This window comes from Cetorhinus maximus, chromosome 15, assembly GCF_964194155.1.
Source record: "Cetorhinus maximus chromosome 15, sCetMax3.hap1.1, whole genome shotgun sequence".
Classification (NCBI taxonomy): Eukaryota; Metazoa; Chordata; class Chondrichthyes; order Lamniformes; family Cetorhinidae; genus Cetorhinus; species Cetorhinus maximus.
The window spans coordinates 13,837,806-13,865,769 of NC_135893.1; the positions used below are offsets into that span (position 1 = coordinate 13,837,806).

Consider the following 27,964-nt stretch of genomic DNA (forward strand, 5'->3'; position numbering starts at 1 on the left):
ACCTGAAGTGTCGCCAAAGCCACCAATCCAGTTAAAAGCCACAAATTTGATTCCTGGACTTTTGTTAGGTGAGGGTATTACATAGAATATACAGCAAAGAAACAGGTAATTCAACTCAACGAATCTGTGCAGGTGTTTATATTCCATACAAATCTCCTCCCATTCCATCTACCTCATCTCAGCCTTTCAGCATATCTTTCTATCCCTTTTTCTCTCTATATTTGTCTATTTTTCTTTTGAAACCAACGAAGCTATTTGCCTCAACCATTTCCTGTAGTCACAAGTTCCACGTTCTAACCACTCTCTTACTAAAGATTATTTTCCTTATTTCCCTATTGGTTTTGTTAGCAATTATCTTGGATTTATGGCCATATTAAGGATTACACAGCCAAGGCAGGTAGGGCCGATCAGGGGTGTACACGGTAACTTATGTGTTGATGCAGAAAATGTGGGCAATGCTCTTAATGAGTACTTTGTCCCTGTCTTCGCAAAAGAGAGGGATGATGCAGACATTCTAGTTAACGAGGAGTGTGAAAAACTAGACGCAATAAACATAATGGGCAGAATTTTCTGGCTGGCGGGGGGGCAGAGTGGGAGCAGGCACGGACATGATCGCTGCCCGCAATCGGGTCCATGCCGCCATTTTATACGGGTGGGCCAATTAAGGCCTGCCCAGTGTGAATCGCAGCTCCCGAGAACAGTGGGAGTGGGCGGGCGGCGGCAGGACTGCAATGACCACCGGGTCCAATAGCGACCTGCCGGCCTGTTTTAAAAAAGCCCTTTCAAAGGCTGCAAATTATGGCCAGTGGAAGGGCTCCCCAGAGCACTGCTGATGAGCAGACCAGGCAGGAGGGTAGGGCAGGGGGGCACTGTGCCCCTCGTTTTTCCAATGATTGCCTTGCTGCCCTCCTCGAGGAGGTGGCAGCACAGTGGGAGGTCCTGGTTCCCCGGGATGGGAGGAGGAGGCCCCCCCACATGATCAAACGTGCCTGGGAGGAGGTGGCAGAGCTGGTGAGCTCCCGCGACGTGGTACGGTGCACCTGGATCCAGTGTCACAAGCACTTCAACAACCTGTTGCGCTCAGGAAGGGTGAGGACAATGTTGGCATTGGTCACTTAACCCAGTAGGTAGGCTTTCCACCCTGGTGCTGCCACCCCCCCCCCCCCCACCAAGTCTGAGTGTAGTGACTATATTGAATCATTGACGGCATGTGTCTTTTGCTGGGTAAGCCAATAGATATTGTCCATGCCGAGGTCACCCTGAGAGGGTGGTGAAGAGACAGGTTCTGCACCCGCAGCATATGGTACACTGAGACCCACATTACAGTTTTGGGGGCAACCTGGAGGAGCTGCACCTAAGCACAGTGCTGGAACTCTAGGACATGTCAAAGTCAGGGTGATGACATGGGAGGGGAGCTTCAAGGTGGCGTGGCACCAATCGATCTGCTGTCCTCTACGCTCCACGTGCTTGCGCCTCCTTGCTATGGGAGGTTAGACCGTGTGGTGCCAAATGTGATGTAGGCAGCATTTGGCGAAGGGTGTGGGGGCAGGGGGGTGGTGGGGATAGGCCTAGCATCTTTGTGTGAGTGTTTGACAGCAGCGGGGTGAGAAGACACTGGAGCCCTGCAATGTCCCACTCTGGCTGGGGTGGGCTGTCCGTGAAGAGAATCCAGGTAAAATTAGCACTAATCAATGCTCTTCTCTCCTTTTCAAGAGAAGAATGCGCATAATGCCGCCAAGCGGGTGAGGACTGGCAGTGGGCCGGCACAGTCAGCGATTCTCGGCCGCTTCGAGCAGGAGGCCCTAGATTTGGAGAGACACCATGCACCCAGGTCCACTAGTGTCGGTGAGGCTGGAGTGCCACAGGCGACAGGCCACAGACAAACATACCATTTGCCCAGCAGCAAGGTCACCATTGTTCTCCGAACAGCCATGGCACTGCTGAATGTTCAGTGATTGAAGTTTGCAACATGGCTTGACCATCGCTTATGGAAGGATGAGCACATAATGATCCGGTGGACAGGGATACACATTGACATTGTCTCCATGTTAACTGATCCAATGTCCTTGTTCTTCCTTTCAGCATCAGCGGAGCAGGGTCAGGAGGAGGAGCAGCAGAGGCCCCCTCTCACACCTGAGGGCCCTGAAGTCTCACCAGCGTCACACCATCTCTGCCAGGCAGGCACCAGCGCAGATACGGGCACCTCGATGGGAATTAGAACATTGGTTAATGTCCCGGAGTACAGTTGTGAGGGCATTTCACAGCCACTGGAGGAGCTGGCAGAGACAGAGGGTGCCCATGGCGCCTACAGTCGGAGGACTGCAGGGGACCAGGCACATGCTCAGTCGGTGTCTGATGATGTGCCTCTGGAGTCGTCCGCGACACATCAAACACATGAAATGCGGCTGGGTGTGTGGGAGCATCTGGGGGAGATACATGAGGCTACGCTTGGCTTGGTGTCTGTGGTGGAGGAGTCTATGTGGACTATCGCCGAAGCAATGAGCCTCATGTCCGAGCGCCATACATCTTCCATGGAGAGAACGGCCACTCTAGTGGAGAGGCTCCTCCAGGAGACCCATCAGGACTTCCTGGGGATGCGCTTGGACCAGCAAGCCTTCACATCGGCATTCACCTCAGCAGGTCAGTGCCAGTTTGGGAGATGGTCTGGCCACCAAGTTTCCCAGCTCGGTGCCCATCCATCCACGGTGAGCAGGGAGATCCAAAGCGACCTCACGTCGGCGCAGCAGCTGCCTGTCTTCTCTGCGGGCTCCTCTCAGGGTGCTCCGGATGAGGATGGCAACTCCTCCGCCCCTCTGCCAGTGACCGTTGCATCTGGTGAGGCTGCGACGACTGGGGAGATGCCAGCTGTGGAACTGGCAGCTCCCTCCCAGGTGGGGCCAGCACAGGCTCCAGAGGCCAGAGGATGACCACCAAGGTCATTGAGGCCAACAGGACAACAGAGTCAGCAGGCTGTCTCAAATGCCACTCCCAGCGAGGGGTCAGCACCAAGACGTAGCACCCGGAAACGTAAACATAAGGCACCTCAGGCACACCACGGGTTTATCACTGGTGCTTTTGTGTTGGCCTGTAATAACGTCTTTATGAGTTGGTGTGATTTTTAACACCTTTGTCATTTTGTTTCATTAAGTTTCTTTGGTTGCAATATTAAATTCAGACATGACACCATGGCTGAGGGTGCCTCTTTCCTTCTGCAGGTGGATGGCTTCCAATAATGTAATGAGTGTTTTGTGGGACATTCAGCTTTATTAACAAGGACCTTAGTTATTGTTCCTAACCAGGCAGATTTTGCACTTAGGTCTTGAATATGGAGCCAACAGCCCAGGCTTGTCCTGCAGTTCCATATGTGGTGTGCTAGCTGAAGGTTTGTTGGGTTAAAGCCTCCCTAGAGTCCCTGCCTCCCTGGAGTATGCCTGGGTCAGCGTCTACCCCCTCAGCATTTCCCTGTGCGTGCTGATCCTCTGACTCACTGCTGGACTCATCATGTGCATCCGGAGCCAATGAGTCCACGTCTCCATCGTCTACTGTGTCGCCCCTTTCCAGCGCAAGATTGTGGAGAGCGCAGCATGCAACCACTATCAGCGACACACGATCTGGGGGGTACTGGAGTGCGCCCCCTGAGCAGTCCAGGCAATGGAAGCGCATCTTGAGAAGACCGATGGTTCTCTCCACCACAGCCCTTGAGGAGGCATTGCTCCTATTGTACCGCTGCTCAGCTTCTGTTCTTGGGTGGCGGAGAGGCATCATGAGCCACCTTCTGAGGGGATAGCCCTTGTCACCCAGCAGCCATCCATCCAGCTGGGCTGGAGCACTGAAGAGCTCCGGTTACTGGGAGTGTCTGAGGATGTAGGCGTCGTGGGAGCTGCCTGGGTACCTTGCACAGACTTGTAGAATCAGCATCCTGTGATCACACACTATCTGCACGTTCATGGAGTGGAAGCCCTTCCTGTTGAAAAAGGCATTGGGCTCACCTGCTGGCACCTTGATGGCCACATGTGTGCAGTCTATTGCGCCCTGGATGCGGGGGAAGCCAGTAATGGCCGCAAAGCCTTTAGCTCGCTGTGTCTGGCTTGCCTGGTCCCAACGGAAGTGGATGAAGGTCAATGCACGCCTGTACAGAGCGTCTGTAACCTGCGTGACACAAGTGTGGACAGCTGATTGGGAGACACCGCAAAGATCACCCACCGAGCCCTGGAAGGAGCCAGAGGCATAGAAGTTGAGGGCAGCTGTGACCTTTAAAACCATTGGCATGGGGTGTCCACCCACACAGTTCACGGAGATCTCAGGCCCAATCATCTGACAGATATTGCTGACTGTCTCCCTTGAGAGACGGAGCCTCCTTTGGCACTGAACCTCAGACACATTGAGGTAGCTGCTTCGTCGCCTGTTTAGCCTGGCAGCAGGATAGTGGCATATCCAGCGGCCCCTTCCCCCTTGGTTTACTTCTTGGCCCTGCACCCGTTGTGCCTGACCTCCCAAAGGTGGCTCCTTTGGAGGCTGAATGTGCACTCTGACCTCCTCCCCCTTCTAGCCCTCCCTTCCTCCTCAGAGGAGGTGCCTCCAGTGGAGAGTTCAGCTCCCATTCCCAGGCTAAGGGAAGGTTTCCTGAAACATGAAGGCCCAAAAATGATTCCTCACTGCAGAGTGCTGACCTGAAGGTAGTGAGTCCTGACCAAGCAGCTGGTGTGTGTTTTGAAGTATTGCAGATCATACAGGCAAGTATGGGTAAATTTGAAATATCGATATTTAACAGAGCACACTTGCGACCCCACTGAGCCATCTTATCCCGCCCGTGGATGAGATTTATATAAATGTGTCCTACCCGCCTGCCTGTTGCGCCCGTGCGCCGACCCGAAGATTGCACGGGCGCTGAAAAATCACCGTCCATTGGCGCCTCAAGGGCCTTAAGTGGCCTGTTAATTAATGGTGGGTGTGCATCGGAGATCAATGCACACCCGCCCAACGAAATATCGCGATGGCGCGCAGTGACATTGGGATGCTCGCCTGACGTCTCGCGCGTCAATGGAAAAATTCTGCCCAATGGGAGAGGAAGTACTGGAGGGACTGACGTCATTGAAGGTGGATAAATCACCAGGGCCGGATGGACTGTATCCCTAGCTGTTAAAGGGAGGCAGGGAGGAAAAAGCGATGCCCTGAGAATCATTTACCAATCCTCACTAGATACAGGCGAGGTACCAGAGGATTGGAGGTCTGCGATCATTGGACCATTGTTTAAAAAGGGTGCGAGGGATAGACACATAATATTAGGCCGGTTAGTCTGATTTCAGTGGTGGGCAAATTATTAGTCAATTTTGCAAGCCAGGATAAACCGTTACTCAGAAAGGCAAAGATTAATCAGAGATAATCAGCATGGTTTTGTTAAGGGAAGGTCATGTCTTACTAACTTAATTGAATTTTTTGAGGACATAACAGGGAGGATTGATGAGGATTGGGCAGTGGATGTGATCTACATGGATTTTAGTAAGGTATTTGACAATGTCCCACATGGCGGACTGGTCAGAAAAGTTAAAGCTCAAGGGATACAGGGGAATGTGGTGAATTAGATCCAAAATTGGCTCAGTGACAGGAAACAAAGGGTAATGATCGACCGGTGTCTTTGCAAATGGAAAGCGGTTTCCAGTGGCATTCCACAGGGCTGTGTTGGGAACCTTGCTGTTTATGGTAAATATTAATGACTTGGACTTAAATGTGGGAGGCATGATTGGGAAATTTGCAGATGATAAATAAATCGGCCATGTAGTTGATAGTAAAGAGGATAGCTGTGGACTCCAGAATTGTATTAATGGTTTGGTTGAATGGGCGGAAAGGTGGCAAATGGAATTAATTCCGGGGAAGTGTGAGGTAATGCATTTTGGGAGGGCAAGAGAATACACAATAAATGGGAGGACATTGGGAGGGACAGAGGAAGTGAGAGACCTTGGAGTGCATGTCCACAGGTCCCTGGCAGGACAGGTAAATAAGGTGCCAAAGATGGCATATGGAATGCTTTCTTTTATTGGGTGAGATATAGAATACAAAAGCAGGGATGTAATGCTGAAACTGTGTAAAACGCTGGTTAGGCCACAGCTGGAGTTTTGTATCCAGTTCTAGTCACCACATTACAGGAAGGACATAATTGCTCTGGAGAGAGTACAGACGAGATTTACAAGAATGTTGCCAGAGCTCAAAAATTGCAGCTATAAGGAAAGATTGGGTAAGCTGTGGTTGTTTTCCTTAGAACAGAGGAGGCTGAGGGGTAACTTGATTGAGGCGTATAAAATTATGAGGGGCCTAGACAGAGTATAAAGGAAAGAGTTGTTTCTCCCAGCAGAAAGGTCAATTACCAGGGTGCACAGATTTAAGGTGATTGGTAGAAGGATTAGAGGGGATATTAGGAAAAAACCTTTTCACCCAGAAAGTGGTAGGCGCCTGGAATTCACTGCAGTTACCCCTCAGCCGCCAGTACCGCAAATTGAACTCATTTTAGAGGAGCTGGATCTGCACCTGAAGCTCTGTAAACTGCAAGGCTACAAACCGATTGTTGGAAGGTGAGATTAGAATGGGTGGCTAGATTTTTCAGCTGGTACAGACACGGTGGGCTGAATGGCCTCTGTGTCGTAACTTTTCTATGGTTCTATGCAGTTAAGACACAGATCAGCCATGATCTCATTGAATGGTGGGACAGGTTTGAGGGGCTGAATGGCCTGCTCCTGTTCCTATGTTCTACCAGTCAGATGATAAAGTGACACACGGTATATTCTCCTTCTCTTTCTAATTCTTCCTTCTTTTTTCACACCTTACTTGGCTGCAGAATTTGCAAGTGCAATCTCTCTGTTGCTGACTGCAGAGTGAATGCAAACAACACCATGGGGGTGTAACTCTCTCAGCATCCCTAGTGACACAGAAAACCCTCTATTAAAACTATGGGCAGAATTTAATGCCCTTCCCCTTGGCGAGTTTGGTGGCGGTGGGTCATTTAATGAGGCGGGAAGGTGTTGGGTGGGGACACCGCCACCTTCCCATCTCCACGCCAATTAAGTCCACTTAAGACCCTCATCCCACCGCCACTTGTATTAACCCAGCAGAGGACAAGGGGCAATGTGTTTGATTGTGGGCTCCCGGAGGTGGGGTGGGGTCCCTCGTTCAAAGGCATTCAGTGCCTGATCCAGGGACCTCGCATCAGGATAGTGGGGGCCAGCCCCCTGCCTTTGCTTAGCAATCTATGGGTTGCTTTTTGCCTGCCAGATTTGGCAATATACCTTTGTGATAAGTCATAGCTCAGTATGTAGCATTCTCAGCTCTGTGTCAGAAGAAGTGGGGCCTCTGGCAACCCCTATCCCGCACCCCCACCTTTGGCAGCCCCCATCCCTGTGACCCCCATCACACAACCCCCTTCCCATCATCACTCACCTGTGCCCGGGTCTCTCCTCGATCTGAGGCCTTGGTTGGGTGTAGTACTGGTAGCAGCCACCGTCATCCATGGTATTACTGAGTACATAAGAGCTGCCAGTCTCTAATTGGCCTGCAGCTCTAGGTGGGCAGGACTTCCCTGCATAACGCACCCCCCCCCCCCCCCCTCCCCCACTCAACAACCCTGGGGTCCTTGATTCTGGGGACTGCCTGCCACTGACCTGTCAAGCGCTTGAGTGGCACTTAATTCGGATGGCCTTCTCAAAAAGAAGCAATGCGGGGCTCCTGCCTGCTCTCCAGCCTGCGGCCAAGGACCCCATCGCCACCATTAAATCCAGCCCTATAAGAACAGAATTTAGTGTTGGCATATTGGCAACTACTTCATTCAAACAATGTTTTAAATGGATTAATGGCACTGTTACTTTTTGTCAAGACTCTAATTTGAATTCTCCTTTCATTTTTCTGCCTCTTTTTAGGTTGGGATTAAGAACAACCTGCAGAGGGGGCAAGAGAGCAGCAGGAAAATGGGATGGGATCAGTGGCTGAAATTTGATGTTTGCTTGGCTACTGATGAAAATTCATTAAAAACCTCAGTAACTATGCTACTGATAGGTAACTTAATAATACCACCACATGACAAAATAGAAGCAATTAAAGGAAAACCAGACATCTGGTGTTTGGTTTACATTTTAGGAATTTCTGGACTGCCCAATCATAGACTGATGGCTGTCTGCTTGGCCAAGGAGTAGGTGCCAATCTTATTGAGACCTCCTCACATCACATGAGGTTCTGGTACAAGCCCATGTACAGAGGGATATTGCAGATGGTCATCTCCCTCTCACCACACCCTTCCTATCCATAGCCCTGGTACTCACATTCACAATGCTTTCCATCATCCTTCAGCTGGTAGTTGTTTCGACACCTACACTGGTAGTGAGCTATCGACAGTTGAACACAATCATGCTCACAGCCTCCATTACCAATTGAGCATGAGTTGATACCTAGGAAATGAAAAGGGTACAGTCAGATACACTTATCTGAAGAAATACGTGGAACACCAATGGAACATTAATGTTGTACACGATACATCGGCAGCTATGATCCCTAGTTACCCAGCTCCGCTATCTAAGTGTTGCTCTATCTTTTTTTGTCTGCCACTTTCTTGTTTCTCCTTTTCTTCCTTTGGGTCTTCTCTTCCCATTGTCTACTTGTCTGTCTTCATTTCTTGATTCCTATCAGAAAGCAGGTGGTTGAATACAATTTTGCTGCAGCTGATGGCCCACAGCACCTCAAGGATGCCCAGTTTTAATCTTCTAGATCTGTTCTGAATCTATCCCATTTAGTGCAGCGATAGTGTCATACAATGTGATGGACACTATCCCCAGTGTGAGGACGGGATTTCATCTCTACAGGGATGTGCGGTGGTCACCCTTACCAATACTGTTATGGGCAGATCCATTTGCGACAAGTAGATTGGTGAGAATGAGGTCAAGTTGGTTTTTCCCTCTAGTTGGTTCTCTCACTATCTGCCACAGGCCTAATCTGGCAGTTATGCCCTTCAAGACTCAGCCTACTCAGTCAGTAATGATGCTACCAATCCACGCTTGGTGATAGTCATTGAAGTCATCCTGTGCCCTTGCCACCCTGTGTGCTTCTTCCAAATGGTGTTCAATATGGAGGATAACAACATCAGTTGAGGGAGGGCAGTGGGTGGTAATCAGCAGGAGGTTTCCTTGCCCTTGTTTGATCTGATGCCATGAGACTTCATGGGATCTGGAGTCAATGTTAAGAACTCCCATAGCCACTCCGTCCCATCTGTAAACCACTGTGCCACCACCTCTGGTGGGTCTGTCCTGCCAGTAGGACAGGATATACCCAGCGATGGTGATGGTGGAGTCTGGGACATTGACTGTAAGGTATGATTCGGTGAGTATGATTATGTCAAGATGTTATTTGACAAGTCTGTGGGACAGCTCTACCAATTTTGGCACAAGTCTCCAGATGTTATTGAGAAGGGCTTTGGAGAGCTCTCCAGTCAGTGGGTGAGACCCCCACTAAATACCACCCTACACGGTCGTGGGTCTGGATATAGGCCAAATCGAATAAGAACAGCAGATTTTCTTCCCTGAACGACATTAGTGAACCTGATAGTGTTACATGAAGTAGGGTGGGTGATCCTGTGGTGTGTAAACATCTGCACAGATCAATTGGGTCAAAGGGCTAGTTACTGTGCTGTAATTTTTATGTAAAATTATGTCTAAATGGCATTTGGAACATAGGAGCAGGAATAGGCCAGTTGGGCCTTCAAGCCTGCTCCACCATTCAATAAGATCCTGGCTGATCTGGTTGTGGTCCCAGCTCCACTTTCCTGTCTGCCCCCCCATAACCCTTGATTCCCCAGCCTAACAACGATCTGTCTAACTCTGCCTTAAATAAATTCAGAGACCCAGCCTCCACTAGTTTCTGGGGAATAGAATTCCACACACCAATGACCCTTTGGGAGAAAAAAGTTTCTCCTCTCGCTGTCTTAAAAGAGAGACCTCTTATTTTTAAACTATGTCCCCTAATTTTAGTCTCCCCACAAGAGGAACATCCTCTGGGTATCCATCCTATCAAGTCCCCTCAGGATCTTATATGTTTCAATAAGATCACCTCTCATCCTTCTAAACTTCAATGGGTTTAGGCCTAACCTGTTCAACCTTTCTTCATAAAACAACCTCTTCATCCCAGGAATGAATCTGGTGAATCTTCTCTATACTGCTTCTAAAGCAATTATGGCTGGAATTTTATGGCCCCACTGCAGTGGGGACTGGGCCGTAAATGTGATGAATCATTCTAAACTCCATTGACTTTGGCGGGAATATAAAATTCCGCTGGTGTAAAATTCAGTCCCATATCTTTTTTTAAATAAGGAGACCAATACTGAACACAGTGCTCCACTTGTGGCCTCGTCAAGGACCTGCAGCTGTAGTAAAACTTCCCTACTTTTATATTCTATTCCTCTTGCAATAAATGCCAAGATTCCATTTGCCTTCCTAATCACTTGCTGTACCTGCATACTAACTTTGTGATTCATGTACCAGGGCACCCAGATCCTTCTGTACCTCCGGGTTTTTTAAAAATTCATCCACGTGATGTGGGCTTCACTGGCTAGGCCAGCATTTATTGCCCATCCCTAGTTGCCCTTGAGAAAGTGGTGGTGAGCTGCCTTCTTGAACCGCTGCAGTCCATGCATTAGGTACACCCACAGTGCTGCTAGGAAGGGAGTTCCAGGATTTTGACCCAGCGACAGTGAAGGATCGGCAATATATTTCAAAGTCAGGACGGTGAGTGACTTGGAGGGGAACTTCCAGGTGGTGGTGTTCCCATTTATCTGCTGCCCTTGTCCTTATAGGTGGTAGTGGTTGTGGGTTTGGAAGGTGCTGTCTAAGGAGCCTTGATGAATTCCTGCAGTGCATCTTGTAGATGGTACATACTGCTGCTACTGTGTGTCGGTGGTGGAGGGAATGAATGTTTGTTAATGCAGTGCCAATCAAGCAGACTGCTTTATCCTGGATGGTATCCATCTTCTTAAGTGTTGTAGGAGCTGTATGCATCCAGGCAATTGGGGAGTATTCCATCACACTCCTGACCTGTGCCTTGTAGATGGTGGACAGGCTTTGGGGAGTCAGGAGGTGAGTTACTCATCGCATGATTCCTAGCCTCTGACCTACTCTTGTAGGCACAGTGTTTATATGGCTAGTCCTGTTCAGTTTCTGGTCAATGGTAACCCCCAGGATGTTGATAGTGGGGGATTCAGTGATGGTAATGCCATTGAACATCAAGAAGTGATGGTTGGATTCTCTCTTGTTGGAAATGGACATTACCTGACACTTGTGTGGTGCGAATGTTACTTGCCACTTGTCAGCCCAAGCCTGGATATTGTCCAGGACTTGATGCATTTGGACTGCTTCAGTATCTGAGGAGTCGCGAATGGTGCTGAACATTATGCAATCATCAGCGAACATCCCCACTTCTGACCTTATGATGGAAGGAAGATCGTTGGTGAAGCAGCTGAAGATGGTTGGGCTGAGGACACTACCCTGAGGAACTCCTGCAGTGATGTCCTGGAGCTGAGATGACTGACCTCCAACAACCACAACCATCTTCCTTTGTGCTAGGTATGACTCCAACCAGCGGAGAGTTTTCCCCCTGATTCCCATTGACTCCAATTTTGCTAGGGCTCCTTGATGCCACACTCGGTCAAATACAGCCTTGATGTCAAGGGCAGTAACTCTCACCTCACCTTGGGAGTTCAGCTCTTTTGTCCATTTCTGAACCAAGGCTGTAATGAGATCAGGAGCTGAGTGGCCCTGGCAGAACCCAAACTAGGCATCCGTGAGCAGTTCAGCAATCTTTCTCCATTTAAATAGTATACCGCTTTTCTATTCTTCCTGCCAAAGTGAACAAGTTCACATTTACCCACCTTATACTCCATCTGCCAAATTTTTGCACTTAATCTGTCTATATCCCTTTGCAGACTCTCTACCTCCTCTTGATAACTTATTTTTCTATCTATCTTAGTGTCATCAGTAAATTTAGCTACCATACTTTCACTACCTTCATCCAAGTCATTGATATGGATTGTAAATAGCTGAGGATCCAGCACTGATCCCTGTGGCACTCCTCTAGTTACAGCTTGCCAATCCGAAAAAGACTCATTTATCCCTACTCTCTGCTTCCTCTTAGCTAACCAATCATTTATCCATGCTAATATGTTACCCTCTGCACCATGTGCCCTTATCTTCTGTAGTAACCTTTGATGTGGTACCTTATCAAATGCCTTTTGGAGATCCAAGTACACCACACCTACTGGTTCTCCTTTATCCACCTTGAATGTTACTGCATCAAAAAACTCTAACAGATTAAAGGTGATTTCCCTTTCACAAAGCCATGTTGGCTCTGCCTGATCAAATCATGATTATCTAAGTATCCTACTATAACCTTCTTAATAATGGATTCTAGCACTTTTCCTTTGACAGATGTTAGGGTAACTGGCCTGTAGTTTCCAGGATTCTGCCTCCCTCCTTTCTTGAATAAAGATGTTGCATTAGCTATTTTTCAATCTGCTGGAACCATTCCAGAATCTAAGGAATTTTGGAAGATTATAACCAATGCACCTGCTATTTGTGCCGCCATTTCTTTTAAGACCCTAGGATGAAGGCCATCCAATCCTGGCGACTCGTCAGCCTTTAGGTCTAATAGTTTTCCTAGCATCCTTTCCCGGTGACAATGATTGTATTGAGTTCATCCCTCCTTATCACCTCTTGATTTTCAAGAACCTTTGGGAAGTTTTCTAAGTCCTCTACCATAAAGACAGACACAAAATACCTGTTCAACGCCTCCGCCATTTCTTTGTTTTCCATTATCAATTACCCAGATGCACTCTCTAGAGGACCAACACTAGCTTTGGTTACTTTTTTCCTATTCAAATACTTGTAGAAACTTTTACTATTTGGATATAGGTGGGCAGAGTTTTAGCAATCTATATGTTGCTTTTTGCTTGCCAGATTTGGTGGTATCACTTAGTGGTAAGTCGTAGCTCAGAATGTAGCATTCTCACCTCTGTGTCAGAAGCTTGTGGGTACAAATGTAGTGGGGCATCTGGCAGGAGTGGCGATGGTGGAAGAGAGCACTGAGCAGGGGAACTGATCAGCCCCTGTGGGTTCCTCTCTGCAGGGAGCAGTTTCTTTGGCAGGCTAGGGTGAGGGTTGGGCAGAGCTAGATGCCATGAGGTAAGGGAGAGAGCAGCAAGGAGCAGAAATCCAGGACTTGTGAGTTGCAGCATGGTAAGAGCCAAGGCCAAGAACAGAGCAGCTCGAAACTTCTGACGGTGGCTAGAGACATGGAAAAGGGAATTAGAGCAGGCATACAGCTATGGAGACCTAATTGGACTGAATGGGCAGCACCCCTGAGTCTGAGAAGCCCCAAGAGGAAGATTCCTTTTGTCTCTGGGAGACTAGGTAATCTGGGTCACGGGATCATGGGAAATTAGCAATAGAATCTCCAACAACTGAACTCTGCTGATTGAAGATCAGGAGTCAAACTTTCAATGGTCTCCTGGTGGATCTGGAGCAGCGGCTGTGAATATCAATTGTAAATTGTTTGTTCCTCTAACCTAAGCTTTTCTATTGATGCTTATGAAGATTTGGTGCCGGTGGAATAAAGAACTCCTATTATATAATCGTCATGCTTAAATTGTACATCACACAAGCCCCAGGGACTTGAGCATAAAATTCATCCTCAACACTGCAATGCAGTATTGAGGGAGTACTGCACTGTCAGAGGTGCCATCTTTCAGATGAGACATCAAACCAAGTTTGAATAAGAGCAATATCTATCTCTCAACCAGCATTAATATAAACAGGTTATCTAGTCATTATCAAATTTTTGTTTGTGGCAGCATGTTGTATGCAAACTGGCTGCTGCCTTTCCTACATAAGCAGCAACTACATTACAAAAGTACTTCATTGGCTGTAAAGTGCTTGGGGGCATCCTCATATTGTGAAAAGTGCTAAATGAATGTAAGTAATTCATTCCTGAACTCCCCTGGCCTTTGTCTCAAACTAATAATAGCCACCTTTCATTTCTAAGTTTCCAATATCACATCCCTGTGTAATTTGGGATTTTCCACGGGGCATGGAAAATTGCTCTCCCTCCACTAGCTCATAGTCTCGAAATGCTGGATGTCTAAATTAGTTGTGTAACCACAGATTCAGCATTCATCTCATTGTTCAGCTTCTGTTCCACAAAAAGGCATGGGGATTTCCACAAATACTTTCTACAGAAAACATGCTTTCTCCTTCCCTAGAAACAAAATACCCGAAGAAAATAAACACAGTCTCAAGTGGAATCTCATTTGATAAAAGAGCCCCCTCGCCTCATGGTGCCTGTCAGCCTCTTAGCATTCTTCACATCTCCAAGTGATTTCAAAACTATACAGTACTGCAATGACTAAGATTAGATCAGTGATTGCATTTGTGCAGGATGGCATTGAAATGAGACATCTCAAAGTATTTCACATACAGGGGGTTGACCTTTGCACAAAAGTATAAAACTGACAGTGAATCGGCAGCCCGTTTTGCATCTTTCCCAACTTCAGTGGAAATAAAAATTAGGAGAGAAATTAAACTGGCCGCCAATTCAGCTGACACCTGTTTTACGTTAGGCAGGATTTTTCGCAGAGCAGTCGGGCGCGTGCCCGACCCGCTTGAGCGTAAAATGATGGGTGATGACGTCGGGCGAGCGTTCTGACATCAACGCGCACTCGCGCGATATTTCGGTCGGCAGGCACGCGCGGGAGTCGGCAGCACTCCTGCCGACAGTTAACCGGCCTATTAAGGCCATGAAAGTAACAATTGAATGAAAATTTTCACTGCCCGTCCATCCTTACGGTTGCCGGACAGGTGTAAAGGCCAAGCGGCCTTTGGCTTTTTTAGGAAACCTCATCCACGGGTGGGATAAGGTTTCCACCAGCAATTAAAAATGAAATTAAAATTTCTAAATTTCATTCATAACATGTCCCTCAGGTGACAGAGTTATATGAGGGGACATGTTTTTAACAGTGGCAACTTTTTTTATTTTTGAGGTTTAAAATCTTCAGCTCCCTGATGCAGCTTTGTGCCTCAGGGAGCTTTCTTGGCGCACACCTGCGCACATGCACAAATTTCCGCGCTTGCCCTCCTCCCGCCCCCCACCCCGTTACTTGGCCGTTAATTGGCCCACCAGCGTGAAATCGATGTCGGGGCCTGATTGTGGGCAACAGTCGGCTTCGCGACCAGCCTGACAAGGTAAAAATCCTGCCTGTTCTGTTATTGTACAAAGCAGCCATCCCAGATTTTTGCTGCTGTTGTTTGGCCAGGACACCAGGGAGAACTCCCTATTCCTCTATGGATAATGCCATGTGATTGTTTCCATCTCCCTCAATAGTCAGACGGAGCCTCACTGTTATGTCTGTCTCACTGCTCATTTCAGAGGCAGCAGCTGGCTCAGCACTGCACTGATGTGTTAACCTAGATTATACGCTCAAGTTTGGCCTGAACCAACAACCTTCGAGGCCCCGCCTGCCCTCTCAGGTGGACATTTAAAATAGCACAACACTATTTTGAAGAAGACGAGGGGAATTCTCCCAGGTGTCCCAGGCAAAATTAATCCTCAACTAGCATCGCTAAAAAACAGATGATCAGGTCGCTTATTTCATTGCTGTTTGTGGGACCATACTGTGCGCAATTGGCTGCTGCATTTCCTGGATTACAGCAGTAATTTCACTTCAAAAGTACTTGACTGGCTATAAAGTGCTTTTGGGAAGTCCTGAGGTCATAAAAGGTGCTATATGTATAAATGTAAATTATTTCTTCTTTCTAACCAATGATATTGAGCACCACACAGTGCCCACCCTGATATAAGATCTCAGAAACCCAAGGGCATCATCAAAGGGGTACAGCCTCAGTGAAACAAGTGCCTGGCCCCTTTTATCTGACATTTGAATGCAGAGAAATTGCAGTATCCCAGGGACAAGGAGTAAGAATATTAACTGTCTTACAACAAACACAGGATGGAGTTGAGGACAAATCAAGGCCATTGTTATAGTGTAAAGGGTTAACTCTAATGATAGCTACTGAGCATGTGTTTAAGGAGCTGTGACACAGTGATGTCATTCACTGAGAGGAGATAAGTGTGATGCATTTCAGAGAGTAGCTCCAGCTATGTTTTGGTTTTATTTAACTTTTGTAAATAGTTAGCATGTAAATAAATATTTTTGAATAAAAGACCATTGCTTCCAGCAAGAGCTCTTTGAGAATAAGAAACCAACGAATCCTGAGAAAAACCCACAATAACAAATGGTGGCAGCAGTGACTACACCCGCAGAGGAACAGTAGAAAATAGCAGGAAAAGCCTCAAGTGAAATCCAGCAACAGTACAGTTCAGCGGCTGAAGGACTTTGAGGCCAACCCAGCAACCACAATTGAGACGACCAAATAACAAGGGCAGCCCAGTGACTGAAAAGAAAAGCAGCACGGGAAAAGACAACCTTGAACCAGGGTTCAAAATACAGAGGGCCCCAGCCAGGCTGAGCAATGGCAAAATTGGCATAGACATTTTACCTGGTACCACAACGCCTCAGGGGCAGAATCTTCCAATCGGCATGCGGAGGCGGGCCCGACACGCCAATGCGTGCGTCTCAATGTCATCGTGCGCCATCGCGATATTTCATTCGGAGGGCATGCACCGGAGTCGGCTACACGCCGCCGAAATGTTAAGGGCCTATTAAGGTCATTAAGAAATTAATTAAAGTACTTAAGAACGCTGCCTGTCCAACCTTAAGGTGGACAGGCAGGCGAAAAGCCCAAGCGGCCTTCACGTTTTTCAGGAAACCTCATCCACGGGCGGGATGAGGTTTCCTGAAGCTTTTATAAAATAAATAAATACATTTTCCCACCTTTACAAACATGTCCCAACTCATGTGACACAGTCAAATGAGGGGACATGTTTGAATAAATTTTTAAATCGATTCTTTAATTATTTTCATATCCATTCAATCTCCCTGATGCAGCCATGTAAAATGGCAGTGCGCAGCAATTCGCAGGCGGCGATCGGCTCCACGCCCGCTCCCGCCATAGGAAAAATCCAGGCCCTGGTCTTGCAAGTAAAGAGAACAAAGGTCAAGTTAGCACTTTGATATACGCTGCTGGGGGCATAGTAGACGACATGTTGGCCAGATGAGGTGAACAAAGAGACAGCCTCCTACGAGGGCATTATTGGAACCTTTGACTCATACTTCAGACTTCATAAACATAGAGAGGGCAAAATTTAATCAATGCTGTCAAAAACAGGGTGAAGAGATTGAGTCATCATCAACGAATTGTACAACCTAGCTGAAAATTGTGAGAAGGTAACACTAAAAGATGACATGATCAGAGATAAAATGTTTTGGTGTTTTGGATGAGAATCTCTCTGACTTCTCTCAATCTTGGGAAGATTTAAATTTAAGCAAAGCTGTAGTACAACTGGCTAGTCAGCCCGAAGAGCGGAGGCAGAATAAGGCTTTTGTCAGAGATGCAAGGGAAATTTCCCAAGAACAGCCCAATGAGGTCATTCAAATTGTGGGTTGTAAAATCAAAAGTATAGCAACCAGGAAAACACCCTGAAAAGGCGTGAACCGCCATTTTCCAATGTCCCCACTGTGGTGGGAGGAAGGTCCACACGTGGGAAAAATGTCCCATCTGAATTGTACAGTGCCATGGGTGTGGCAAGTTAGGCCATTTTAAAGTGGTCTGCTCTTTCAGGGCAGAAAGGAAAATCTGTTAAAAGAACCTCCATTCATGAAACTCAGTTTGACTCAGAACGCCACGAATCAACCTGCATAGACAAAACTCCATCCCTACAACCACAGGACATTGTAGATTTATTATTTCTTTTTGAGACTAAATGCAGTTGGAGACAGGTGCAACAAGGATGGAGGTAACCAGCCGCAAGATGACATTTTAGACCTTAATTTCCTCTTTCAGGAAAGAATGGAAGAGGATGATAACCAAGATGCCACTGATATCAATGACTTGTTGCAGGGGGAGATCCTGAACCTTGCTTTACTTTTTGAAGACAGCATACTGTGGTATAAGAGTCTGGCACATACAGGATTAATGTGGTACTAAGTATAGTGCCACCCACACAGTCATGTCAGAAGGCACATTGACCCAGACATAGGGTCAGTGTGGTGTTGAACAGAGACATGTAAAGACCCAGACATGGTGTTAGCTCCTTGCCTGTACCCTTTGCTGTATACATGTATATAGTTGCAGTAGTTAATAAAAACTTGCTGTTAACCTACTGAAGACTACGAAAACTTCTTTAAGAGACATTATTCTGTAACCAACACCTTCCCAACACAAACAAAAATACCTGGAAAACTCAGCGGGTCTGGCAGCATCTGCGGAGAGGAACACAGTTAACGTTTCGAGTCCAAATGACTCTTCAACAGAACTAAGGAAAAATAGAAAAGGGGTGAAATATAAGCTGGTTTAAAGGGGGGGGTTGGGACAAGAAGAGCTGGATAGAGGGCCAGTGATAGGTGGAGATAACCAAAAGATGTCATAGACAGAAGGACAAAGAGGTGTTGAAGGTGGTGATATTATCTAAAGGAATGTGCTAATTAAGGGTAGAAAGCAGGACGAGCAAGGTACAGATAACCCTAGTTGGGGTGGGGTGGGGTGAAGGGAAGGGATCGAAAAAGGCTAAAAGGTAGAGATAAAACAATGGATGGAAATACATTTAAAAATAATGGAAATAGGTGGGAAAAGAAAAATCTATATAAATTATTGGATAAAACAAAAAGGAGGGGGAAAATCGGAAAAGGGGTGGGGATGGAGGAGAGAGTTCATGATCTAAAATTGTTGAACTCAATATTCAGTCTGGAAGGCTGTAAAGTGCCTAGTCGGAAGATGAGGTGCTGTTCCTCCAGTTTGCGTTGAGCTCCACTGGAACAATGCAGCAAGCCAAGGACGGACATGTGGGCAAGAGAGCAGGGTGGAGTGTTGAAATGGCAAGCGACAGGGAGTTCTGGGTAATGCTTGCGGACAGACTGAAGGTGTTCTGTAAAGCGGTCACCCAGTCTGCGTTTGGTCTCTCCAATGTAGAGGAAACCCCATTGGGAGCAACGAATGCAGTAGACTAAGTTGAGGGAAGTGCAAGTGAAATGCTGCTTCACTTGAAATACATTCTGATAAAGTTCCAGAGATGTTCAGGCCTGCTGAGAAGTAAACTCACACCGAAGAGAGTGGGCAAGCTGAACCATCGCCTACAGAAAAAGAAACTCCTACAGTATTAGCAGGACAATCATTATTTTTTCTTTGGAATATTCTTTGTCCTTCTCTTCGTCTATCTGATTTGTTCATGGATGAGGCATTATATAATACTTTATTCGCTGTTGCAGTTGAAGTTTGCAGTTGTACAAATCTTCACAGGAGCTGGACAAGCTTCATTCTTTCAAGCAAGAGCAGCCAGCAGCCCAACCTTTCCACAAAATACCAAGAAGAAGGGAAAGATAAAGGAGAAGAAAAGGAAAATCTCTGTTCATCACCTTTTTACTGTAGTCCAGAAGCAGAAATCTCTGTCTGACGAATTCGGTGCCTCCCAAGGAGAAGATTTTGGAGAGTCGATATCCTAAACGTTCTCAAAGAGAGCCGAGAACACAGCTGGGGATTGACACCACTGGTGCAAGAGACTGAGGTTTAGGAGAATGTGCTTGCAATAGTATGGAGATAAAGACTCAGGGGGAGATGGAGAGTAAAAGGTTAACTCTAATGATAGCTATTGAGCATGTGCATAAGGAGTTGTGTCACAGTGACATTACTCACTGAGAGGAGATGAGTATGAAGTCTCTCAGGGAGTTGTTCCAGCTATGTCTTTGTCTTATTTAACCTTTGTAAATAGTTAGTATGTAAATTAGTGTTTTTGAACAAAAGACTATGGCCTCCAACAGGATCCCTTCTAGAGTCCCAGAATGAAAAACAGTAAAAACTAGGAAATAAGAATACTAGTCTGAACTGTCTTGCATACCTTGAAATGGAACACCATTAAAAACTGGGAAATGAGAGTACTGGTCTGCACTGTTTTTTCCTTCTGGGGTAAGAAGCCAATGAACCCCGAGATAAACCCACAATAACAGAATTATAAGGCAGGAACTAGCATCATGTGCTGTACAATGATCCTGTCCTAGGATTACTCTTTGTGATCATTTACTGCAGATGATTCCAGTAGAACACAGCAACTCAGAAGCATTACTATCTCAGCACTGCAATGCTGCAATGGGAATAAGTGGAGGCAAAACCCAGAAGTGTGGATGGGATTCAAGACAGAAACTGTAATTCATTAAGCAATTATTGACCAGCTCAGCTGCCGCAGTTTTGATTGGATGTTAACCAGATCTGTTTCAAATCTTGCCAAGCATCTGCCATTTGTGTTAGAAATCCGTGTCAGTTACAAACGAAACTGCCTCCCATTGAATAAAGACAGATGGGAATCATTTTTCTTTTCAATCTGTTCCCAGTTTTCTCTCCTCTCCTAAAGGCACTGATTCTTGCTGGGGCACAGGAATTAAAAATCAATGACCACCCTGGGCTTTACAGTTTTGTCACAACCCTGGACAGTTTATGTGTGTCTCCAAGCAGCTGCAGAAAGATCATAGTAAACTCTCCGATTTTAGGCACCAGGTGGGGAATTGTAATTCAATGAAGCCCAAATCAGAGTTAGGACCACAACGCAATCTAATCTCTCTCATCTGTGCTCTCTGAGTCTCTCCACTGGAAATACAACATCAAGAAGGTTTACCATAACCCCCCTAGAATATCTGTCTGGGGCTACAATTTGCTATCAACAATTTAGGGTGGAGGTTACTTTTGGTGACGTTACTGTACAAACATTTATTTCTTAAATTCAAACCCCACCCCCCTCGCTCTGCTATTTTAATCCACTCATTTTAAATGTGTTAACACCTCTGCTAAAAGCACAAAGAGAATTCATTACTAGCAAGTTCAGACATTGGTGACAGTAATTTCTACCCCTGTTGTGGGGAAGCAGTCACTTATTCTATATATTTCTCCCTACTTTCTTTCTGCAAGTTACCTCGCACCATTCATTTCCCATCTCCTTGTGGAAAGTGCTGGGGGCAGAGGGGGCAATTCAACTGGTAATTAGTTCTCTGCCAATGTCCATTAGACCTGCCCTTTCTCCAAGTGAGAAACAGTTATTCTCTGTTCTGTGGCCAAGACTGAGAACGCGTTGTGAACATTTTGGAGTTTTTACTCAGGTACTTAAAGGGAATTAGATTTCTACTTGAAAAGGGGAAAAAAAACTACAACACAACTTGGGTGTATATATGCATAAGTCACTGAAGGTGGCAGGACAGGTTCTGGGCACCAGCTCTGGGCACTGCACTTTAGGAAAGATGTGAAGGCATTGGAAAGAGTGCAGAAAAGATTCACAAGAGTGGTTTCAGGGATGAGGAACTTCAGTTTTGAAGATAGATTGGAAAAGCTGGGATTGTTTACCTTGGAGAAGACAGAGAGGAGATTTGATAAAGGTATTCACAATCATGAAGGGTCTGGACAAAGTAGATAAGGAGAAACGGTTCTCACACTAGAAGGAGAGGACACATATTTAAAATAATGGGCAAAAGAAGCAAAAGCAATGAGGAAAAATATTTTCATGCAGTGAGTGGTTAAGGTCCGGAATGTACTGCCTGAGAGTGCGATGGAGGCAGGTTCAGTTGAAGCATTCAAAAGAGAATTAGACTATCTGAAAATGAAGAATGTGCAGGGTTATGGGGAAAAGACAGAGGAAAGACACTTGGTGAATTGTTCATTCAGAGAGCCGGTGCAGACATGACAGACCAATCGGCCTTCTTCTGTGCTGTTACAATTCTGTGATTCTATTGGCAAAGACCAGAGTGGCGTGGGACTAATTGAACGCTCCTTCAAGAAGATAATATAAGCATGATGGGTTGAATAGCGTCCTTCTGTGTTGTAAGATTCTACCACACAGGTTCACTGCCAAAGATCACACCCTGAAGTTAGACTTGGCTCCCTTTGAATCTGTATACATTGACTGAGACTGAATCCAAGTCAGTGTGTAGGAGGACCTAAATAAGGCTGACAGAAATTCCGTGGGAAGTCTTCCTGCAAGTACTAACAGAGCAAACTAAATGTATCCAGTGCCCTTTGTTAAGTGTAAAAATGGCCTACACCTCATCCACAACCAAGGAATTCATGTTAATTTTTTTCAGAATCAGACAGATGAGTCTTTTTTCAATCTTTCCCAAAATACATGTTTAACTGTGTTACATAATCTGGTAAGGCCATGGGTATCATTCTGTGATTCATCCTTACAAACCACCTTCACATTCTTGTTTCTGCTTCAAAGCACATTTTCTCAATCTCAACCAATACCTTAAAATCATAAAATGATACAGTACAGAAGACCATTCAGTCCATTGTGTCTGTGGTAGTGGCTTTCCAATTAATCCCCTGCTCTTTCCCCATAGCCTGGTAATTTTTTCCCTTCTTGTTCAAGAGAGGATCTTTCACTCTTTTGGGGCCCCTCTCCCAAAACTACTTTCTTTCACTATCTCATTCCCTTCTTTCAAAAGCCAATTAAAATCCCGCCAAGGTTCGCCGTATTTTCAGTTCTCCCGCCCTCAAACTTCCCTGTCCCCTGCTCAGTGCACCTCATATCTCTGTAAAGCACATTCTTGGTACATGATAGAAACGTAAGTCGCTGGGGAAGACTCTCCGAGATGTAATTAATAATAGGTTTGTGCCTCATGTTTCCTGCCCAGTGGACAATTTTTTGGCCTCTCCCCACAGGAAGTGCAAATATAATCATGAGACCATTAAATCTATTTAACAATCCTGTACTTATAGGGTCCTTACACTCATCAAATGGAAGTTGGGATAACCTAGCCTCTCAACTGAGATCATTGAGGTCATTTTTCACTGGAGAGTAAGGAAAGGAGAGGAAAGAGGATGTATTGTCATTCAGTCAACATAGTGGTCCAGAAACAAGTCTACACATCAAGTCTTCAAGCATAGACTTCCTCGTAGATTGAAGACTCTTAGGGCAGAATTTTCCATGCCCGCTGGTGTCGGGTGTCATGGCGGGCATGAGCAGACAATGTGGCGGGAAGGTCAAAATATGGTTTCACGATTTGGAATCATCCGCTCCAGCCATTAATGGCGGGCCGCGTGTCCCGCCGCCACACATTGGGAACTTCATTGTAATACATCTGCATATCATTATAAGCCAAGCTCGCTGGAATCAACCCCACAAGCATGGGACATGTTTCACAACAGCATTTATAAGGCGTGCACCTGGTGGGCTGCACTTTGAGGGGAACTCAGAGGTGAGTGCACAGTAATGTTGCGCAGCACTCACGAGGGTTGCCTGTTGGACTTCAAGGCTGAGGCGCCGTGCATTCAGGCAAGGGCACAGGCAATTCGCATTTTCCCGGCTGGCTGACAGTATGGTGCCGGGGCAAGGGCTGCACATCAGTAGAGGCAAGTTTGGGGGGTCGTTTAAGAGCTGCACTGTGGTTGAGGCATTTTGGGGGATGGAGTGGCAAGGGCTGCACTGCGGTTGATGGTAGTGCACAAGCATGTGCAGGGTTGGGGGGGGTGGATGTGGGGAGGGAAACGGCCACGCTTTAGGGACACCTTGTATAAAGTGACCATTCCTCTGCAGCTGAGACAGTTCAGGAGTCTAGTTTATCTGCCCACTCAGGCAATGCAGAAGCCACCAAATGCTCCAGAGCTTTTCACCCCTCGGGCAAAGACTGCAAACTTATGAGCGTTTTAGTGAACTGCAGAACAATTGGACAGCTGGGTATGTTGTACAATCTCCGTGCGAAAGCTGGCCATGGAGCAGTCACTGGTGGAGGTGCTCACAGCCCCTTGCAATGTCATCATTCAGGTCTGGACCAATCTCCCCCATGGTTCAAGCTAACAGTGCAGCCTTGCAATGCAGGTTAGGAGAATACCTGCACCTGAGCTGAGAGCACAGCATGCAGTCCAGTCGGCAAAGCTGCCGCCAATTGATCAGGTGGAGTGGGGCAGAGGCGGGTGGGGTTTCGGGCAGCCATGCAGCACTCTAAACTCTGGCCATCCGACTGGAGGCCAGCCTCTCTGGGATGCGTTATTGAACCTTCAGGCTTAACCAACAGAGTTCTTAATACATCCAAGCTAACCCACACATCTGTCTCTTTCAGGTGGAGTACATCAGGAGCCTGGAGCCTGGTGACCTAGCCTCTTGGCTTACAGAGAGCGGAGACGAAGGAGAAGAGAGCGATGGAGGCACCTGGCTGGGCAGAGGGAGGAGCAGCACCCTCAGGAAGAAGGGCCGGCTGGGACTCCCACGCACGCCGCTGAAGAGCCACAACGAGCCACTGGTGGTCAGCGCCTAGCTAGACCCAGGGTCTATAGATGGTACTTCTCATTCCCGCAAATGATCGAGAACCAGGGTCGTCAAAGATTGCGCATGTCCAGGGAACTTGTCGGTCACATCTGCCAGCTGCTGCAGGATTTAGTGCCATGGGATCATGGAGGGCAACCATTGCCAGTGACTTTGAAAGTGACCATGGCGCTCAATTTTTACATCAGTGGCTCCTTTCAGGACTCCACAGGTGACATCTGTGGGATATCACAAGCCTCCATGCACAAATGCATCAACGAGGTCACAGAAGCCATCTTTACAAAGACACACAACTTTGTGCATTTCGCCCAGGATCAGGAAAGCCAGGATGTAAGAGCGTTGGGATTTGCCCAGATCTCAGGTTTCCCATAGGTGCAGGGTACCATCGACTGCAGTCACATGGCACTCAGATCTCAGTGGCAACAAGGGGTCAACTATGTCAACAACAAGGGCTTCCACTCGTTGAATGTTCAGCTGGTGTGCAACCACCACAAATGCATCCTGCAAGTCTGCACATGGTTCCCAGGGAGTGTCCATTCTCAGTAGGTCTCAGATCCCTGACGTCTTCCAGGGTCCAGAGGCTGCAGGGTTGGCTCCTTAGGGACGAGGGCTACTCGCAGAGGACGTGACTGATGACACCTGTATGGCCTCCTCAGAGTGCAGCAGAGAGAAGGTACAATGATGCTCATGCTGCAATTTGCACCTTGTGGAGCAAACTATTGGAATGTTGAAAATGATGTTCCGGTACCTGGACCAGTCTGATGGAGCCCTGCAATACAGTCCACAGAGGATGTAATGCATCGTCGTCGCCTGCTACGCCCTTCACAACCTGGCACTGCAATGAGAAGAGCAGCTGGCTGAGGAGGAGATGGAGGAGCTGGGCATCTCCTCTGTTGAGGACAGCGTCAACGGGGATGAGGGTGAGAAGGTTCTTAAAGGCGAGGATGATGGTGATGAAGCCATTGCATTGGCTAGACCAGACAGGCATGCTTGGGAGGTCCTCATAACTGCTAGTTTCGTGGAGGATGATGGTGACATGGAGTGGGGACACTCCATCGATCCTCACATAGCTTATGTGAATATCTAACTCCTGTCTGGTTGATGGCATCTCGCTTGTGCCCTGTGAACAGGGTCATAACATGGAGATGCAGTGGGGAAACTTTAACTTCTCATGATCCAAGACATCCTTCGTGAGCTGCACCCTTCAGGACCAGACTGTCACTGGACACAGAAGCTGATGAGATGGGGGGAGGGCCAGCCACACCTCAAAGGTGCTGGGAACACACAGAGAGAATGAGGGACTCTGTGCCGCCAGCCCAGGACATCCTGGCAGCAATGATAAACCCCATCGAGGTGCAGGCATGACTGATGTGACCAGTGGACAGTGAAGGCACACCATCAGTGTACTGGGAAGGTTGCACAGAGCACAGGGAAGAGACCCTGCACTGAGACACCTGCCTTTATCTTGTGCAAGGACCAAAGTTTCACATCTGAGTGACATGAACACTGTCATCAGAACAAGGAGCCATAGGCAAGGAGACATTCTTGGGAGTTTATTAACAAAGTGAACATTATGTACAAGTGATTAACACCCATGCCCAGGCTGTGCAACTATATCTTCTTAACCTTCCTAACCCTGTGCTACGTTTTGTTGCTCCCCCGACATCCACAGCAGGGGGGGGTGAAGGCAGCCTGCTGACTGCCAAGCCCTGTCTGTGATGACGTTGACAGGCGTCCTCTGGAGGGCCGATACCTGGAGGGCCCTGGCCTGCTTTCAGGGTCTTGCTATGTGGCAGCGGCACTCTCCTCAACCTGTGGAGCTGGATTTGCTGGGGTCACAGGAAGAGAGGAATTGGATGGGTCGGACATTCCCGGAGTAACCCCTGGGTGGATGGCCTCATGCTGATCCTCCTGCCTATGGGTGCCCGAGGGCCCGTGGCTGACTTCTTGAGAAGAAGGGGAAGCTGGAGTGAGATCGAACTGCCCGGCAGCCCGCTCATGTTGATACTATTGGAAGCGAACTATGGCGTCAGCGGTGGAGTTCAGCCACACAATTGTGCAGGTCCAATGTCCTGAACCAAGGTCTCCATGGCAGCCACCATCCTACCAGTGTTGACCTTGATGCGTTGGCATGCTGGCGCTATCATTCAGGCTGAAGGCAGGTGGACTTCTCCATCGTACCTTGCAATCTGAGGAGTGCAGTGGACATCCCTTCCTGATGTTCCTGAGCTTGCCTTTGCAGCTCCAGCAACTGAGGTGTGACTGAGTCCAGAGACTCATCATCTGACTCAGACACAGCAGATTTCTGGTCTCGAACAGTACTCTGAGTGCCGGAAACCTGGGAAGTCCCTGCTGCCACCTGCTGTAGTTCAAACAGTGCGATGTGCTCACCAGATTGTGACCCCAAGGTTACTCTTGAGCTAGGTACCACCAAGGTGTGTGTCTCTGCACTGGTGGAGGGTGTGGGTGAGCGCTGTAATGAGTCTTCAATGATGGCATCAGCAGATTCCTCTTCTGAGGTGTCTTTGGAGTTTGAGTCGAGGACCTGGATCCTTTGGCTGTTTCTCAGATGTGCCTGCAAAAGCAAAGGGGGATAATTAGTGCATGATAGTGGCCTATGAAACAGAACACATCACTAAAAGCATGGCTACCTGCTGGATGTTGCACTGCTGGATCTTCACTTGGTTGAGCATCACCAACCTCACCATCAGCACAGGAATGTTCCAGATCTTCGACAGCCAGCTGGATGACTCTATTTTCAAAGACAGGTACGACCTTGATCTCGGGCATTCTTCCACCAGGCTGTGACCTCTCTCTTTTGTTATGTGCCAGCTTGTCCTACATGAATACAGATGGAGACAGTGTAAGCAGGATGCCTGCCAGGCCAGATGATAAGCATGCCTGGCATGTGTGGGTGGTGAGTGGTGCCACGGATGGAATGAAGACGATGAAGATGTGTGTGAGAGAGTAAATGGTGATGTCCCTTGAACTGGCAGTGAGTGAGATCCCTGTGGATGTGTGATGGGGTTGTGAGTGTGTGAGTTGCGAGTGATGAGAAGGGCGACTTACCCTGGTGGAACAGAGGAGATCATTCATCCTTTTTCGGCACTGGGTGGCTGTCCTCTTTTGCAGGGTGTTGGCGCTGACCACCGCTGCCATTGCCTCCCAAGCTGAATTAGTGATGTTGCTGCCCCTCCTGAGGCCAGAGCGGGGATAGAGGACATTACGGCGGGCCTCCACTGCATCCAAAGGCATTCCAGGGACGCGTTACTGAATCAGGGGGCTGCAGTCTACTTGCCTTTCAGGGCCAAGTCTTCTGTGCAGCAGTCCTGGGCTGGAAGCACTGAGAAGTGTGTGTGCGGCTACACTTTAAATACGGTGCCCGATGTGAGGAAGCAAGCGAGGTGACAGCGTGGTGGGTGAATTGGAGGCTGCCTGCCAGCGAAATGGAATGTTTCCCAGGAATGCATGATTAATGAGGCGGGATTGGGACAAAACAGCGTGAGGAGCCGCCATTGCAGACGGCAGGTAAAATGTT

The 27,964-nt window shown here is 47.6% G+C and overlaps 1 protein-coding gene across 2 annotated transcripts in view; it reads right to left on the reverse strand.

The window, feature by feature from the left end:
• LOC144690414 (uncharacterized) overlaps positions 1-27,964 on the reverse strand; it is a 537,164-nt gene that overhangs the window by 134,323 nt on the left and 374,877 nt on the right. For both annotated transcript variants that reach the window (XM_078557903.1, XM_078557904.1), the window contains one exon: positions 8,304-8,429. In XM_078557903.1, coding sequence (XP_078414029.1) covers positions 8,304-8,429 — 126 coding nt within the window. The remainder of the gene's footprint in view (positions 1-8,303; positions 8,430-27,964) is intronic.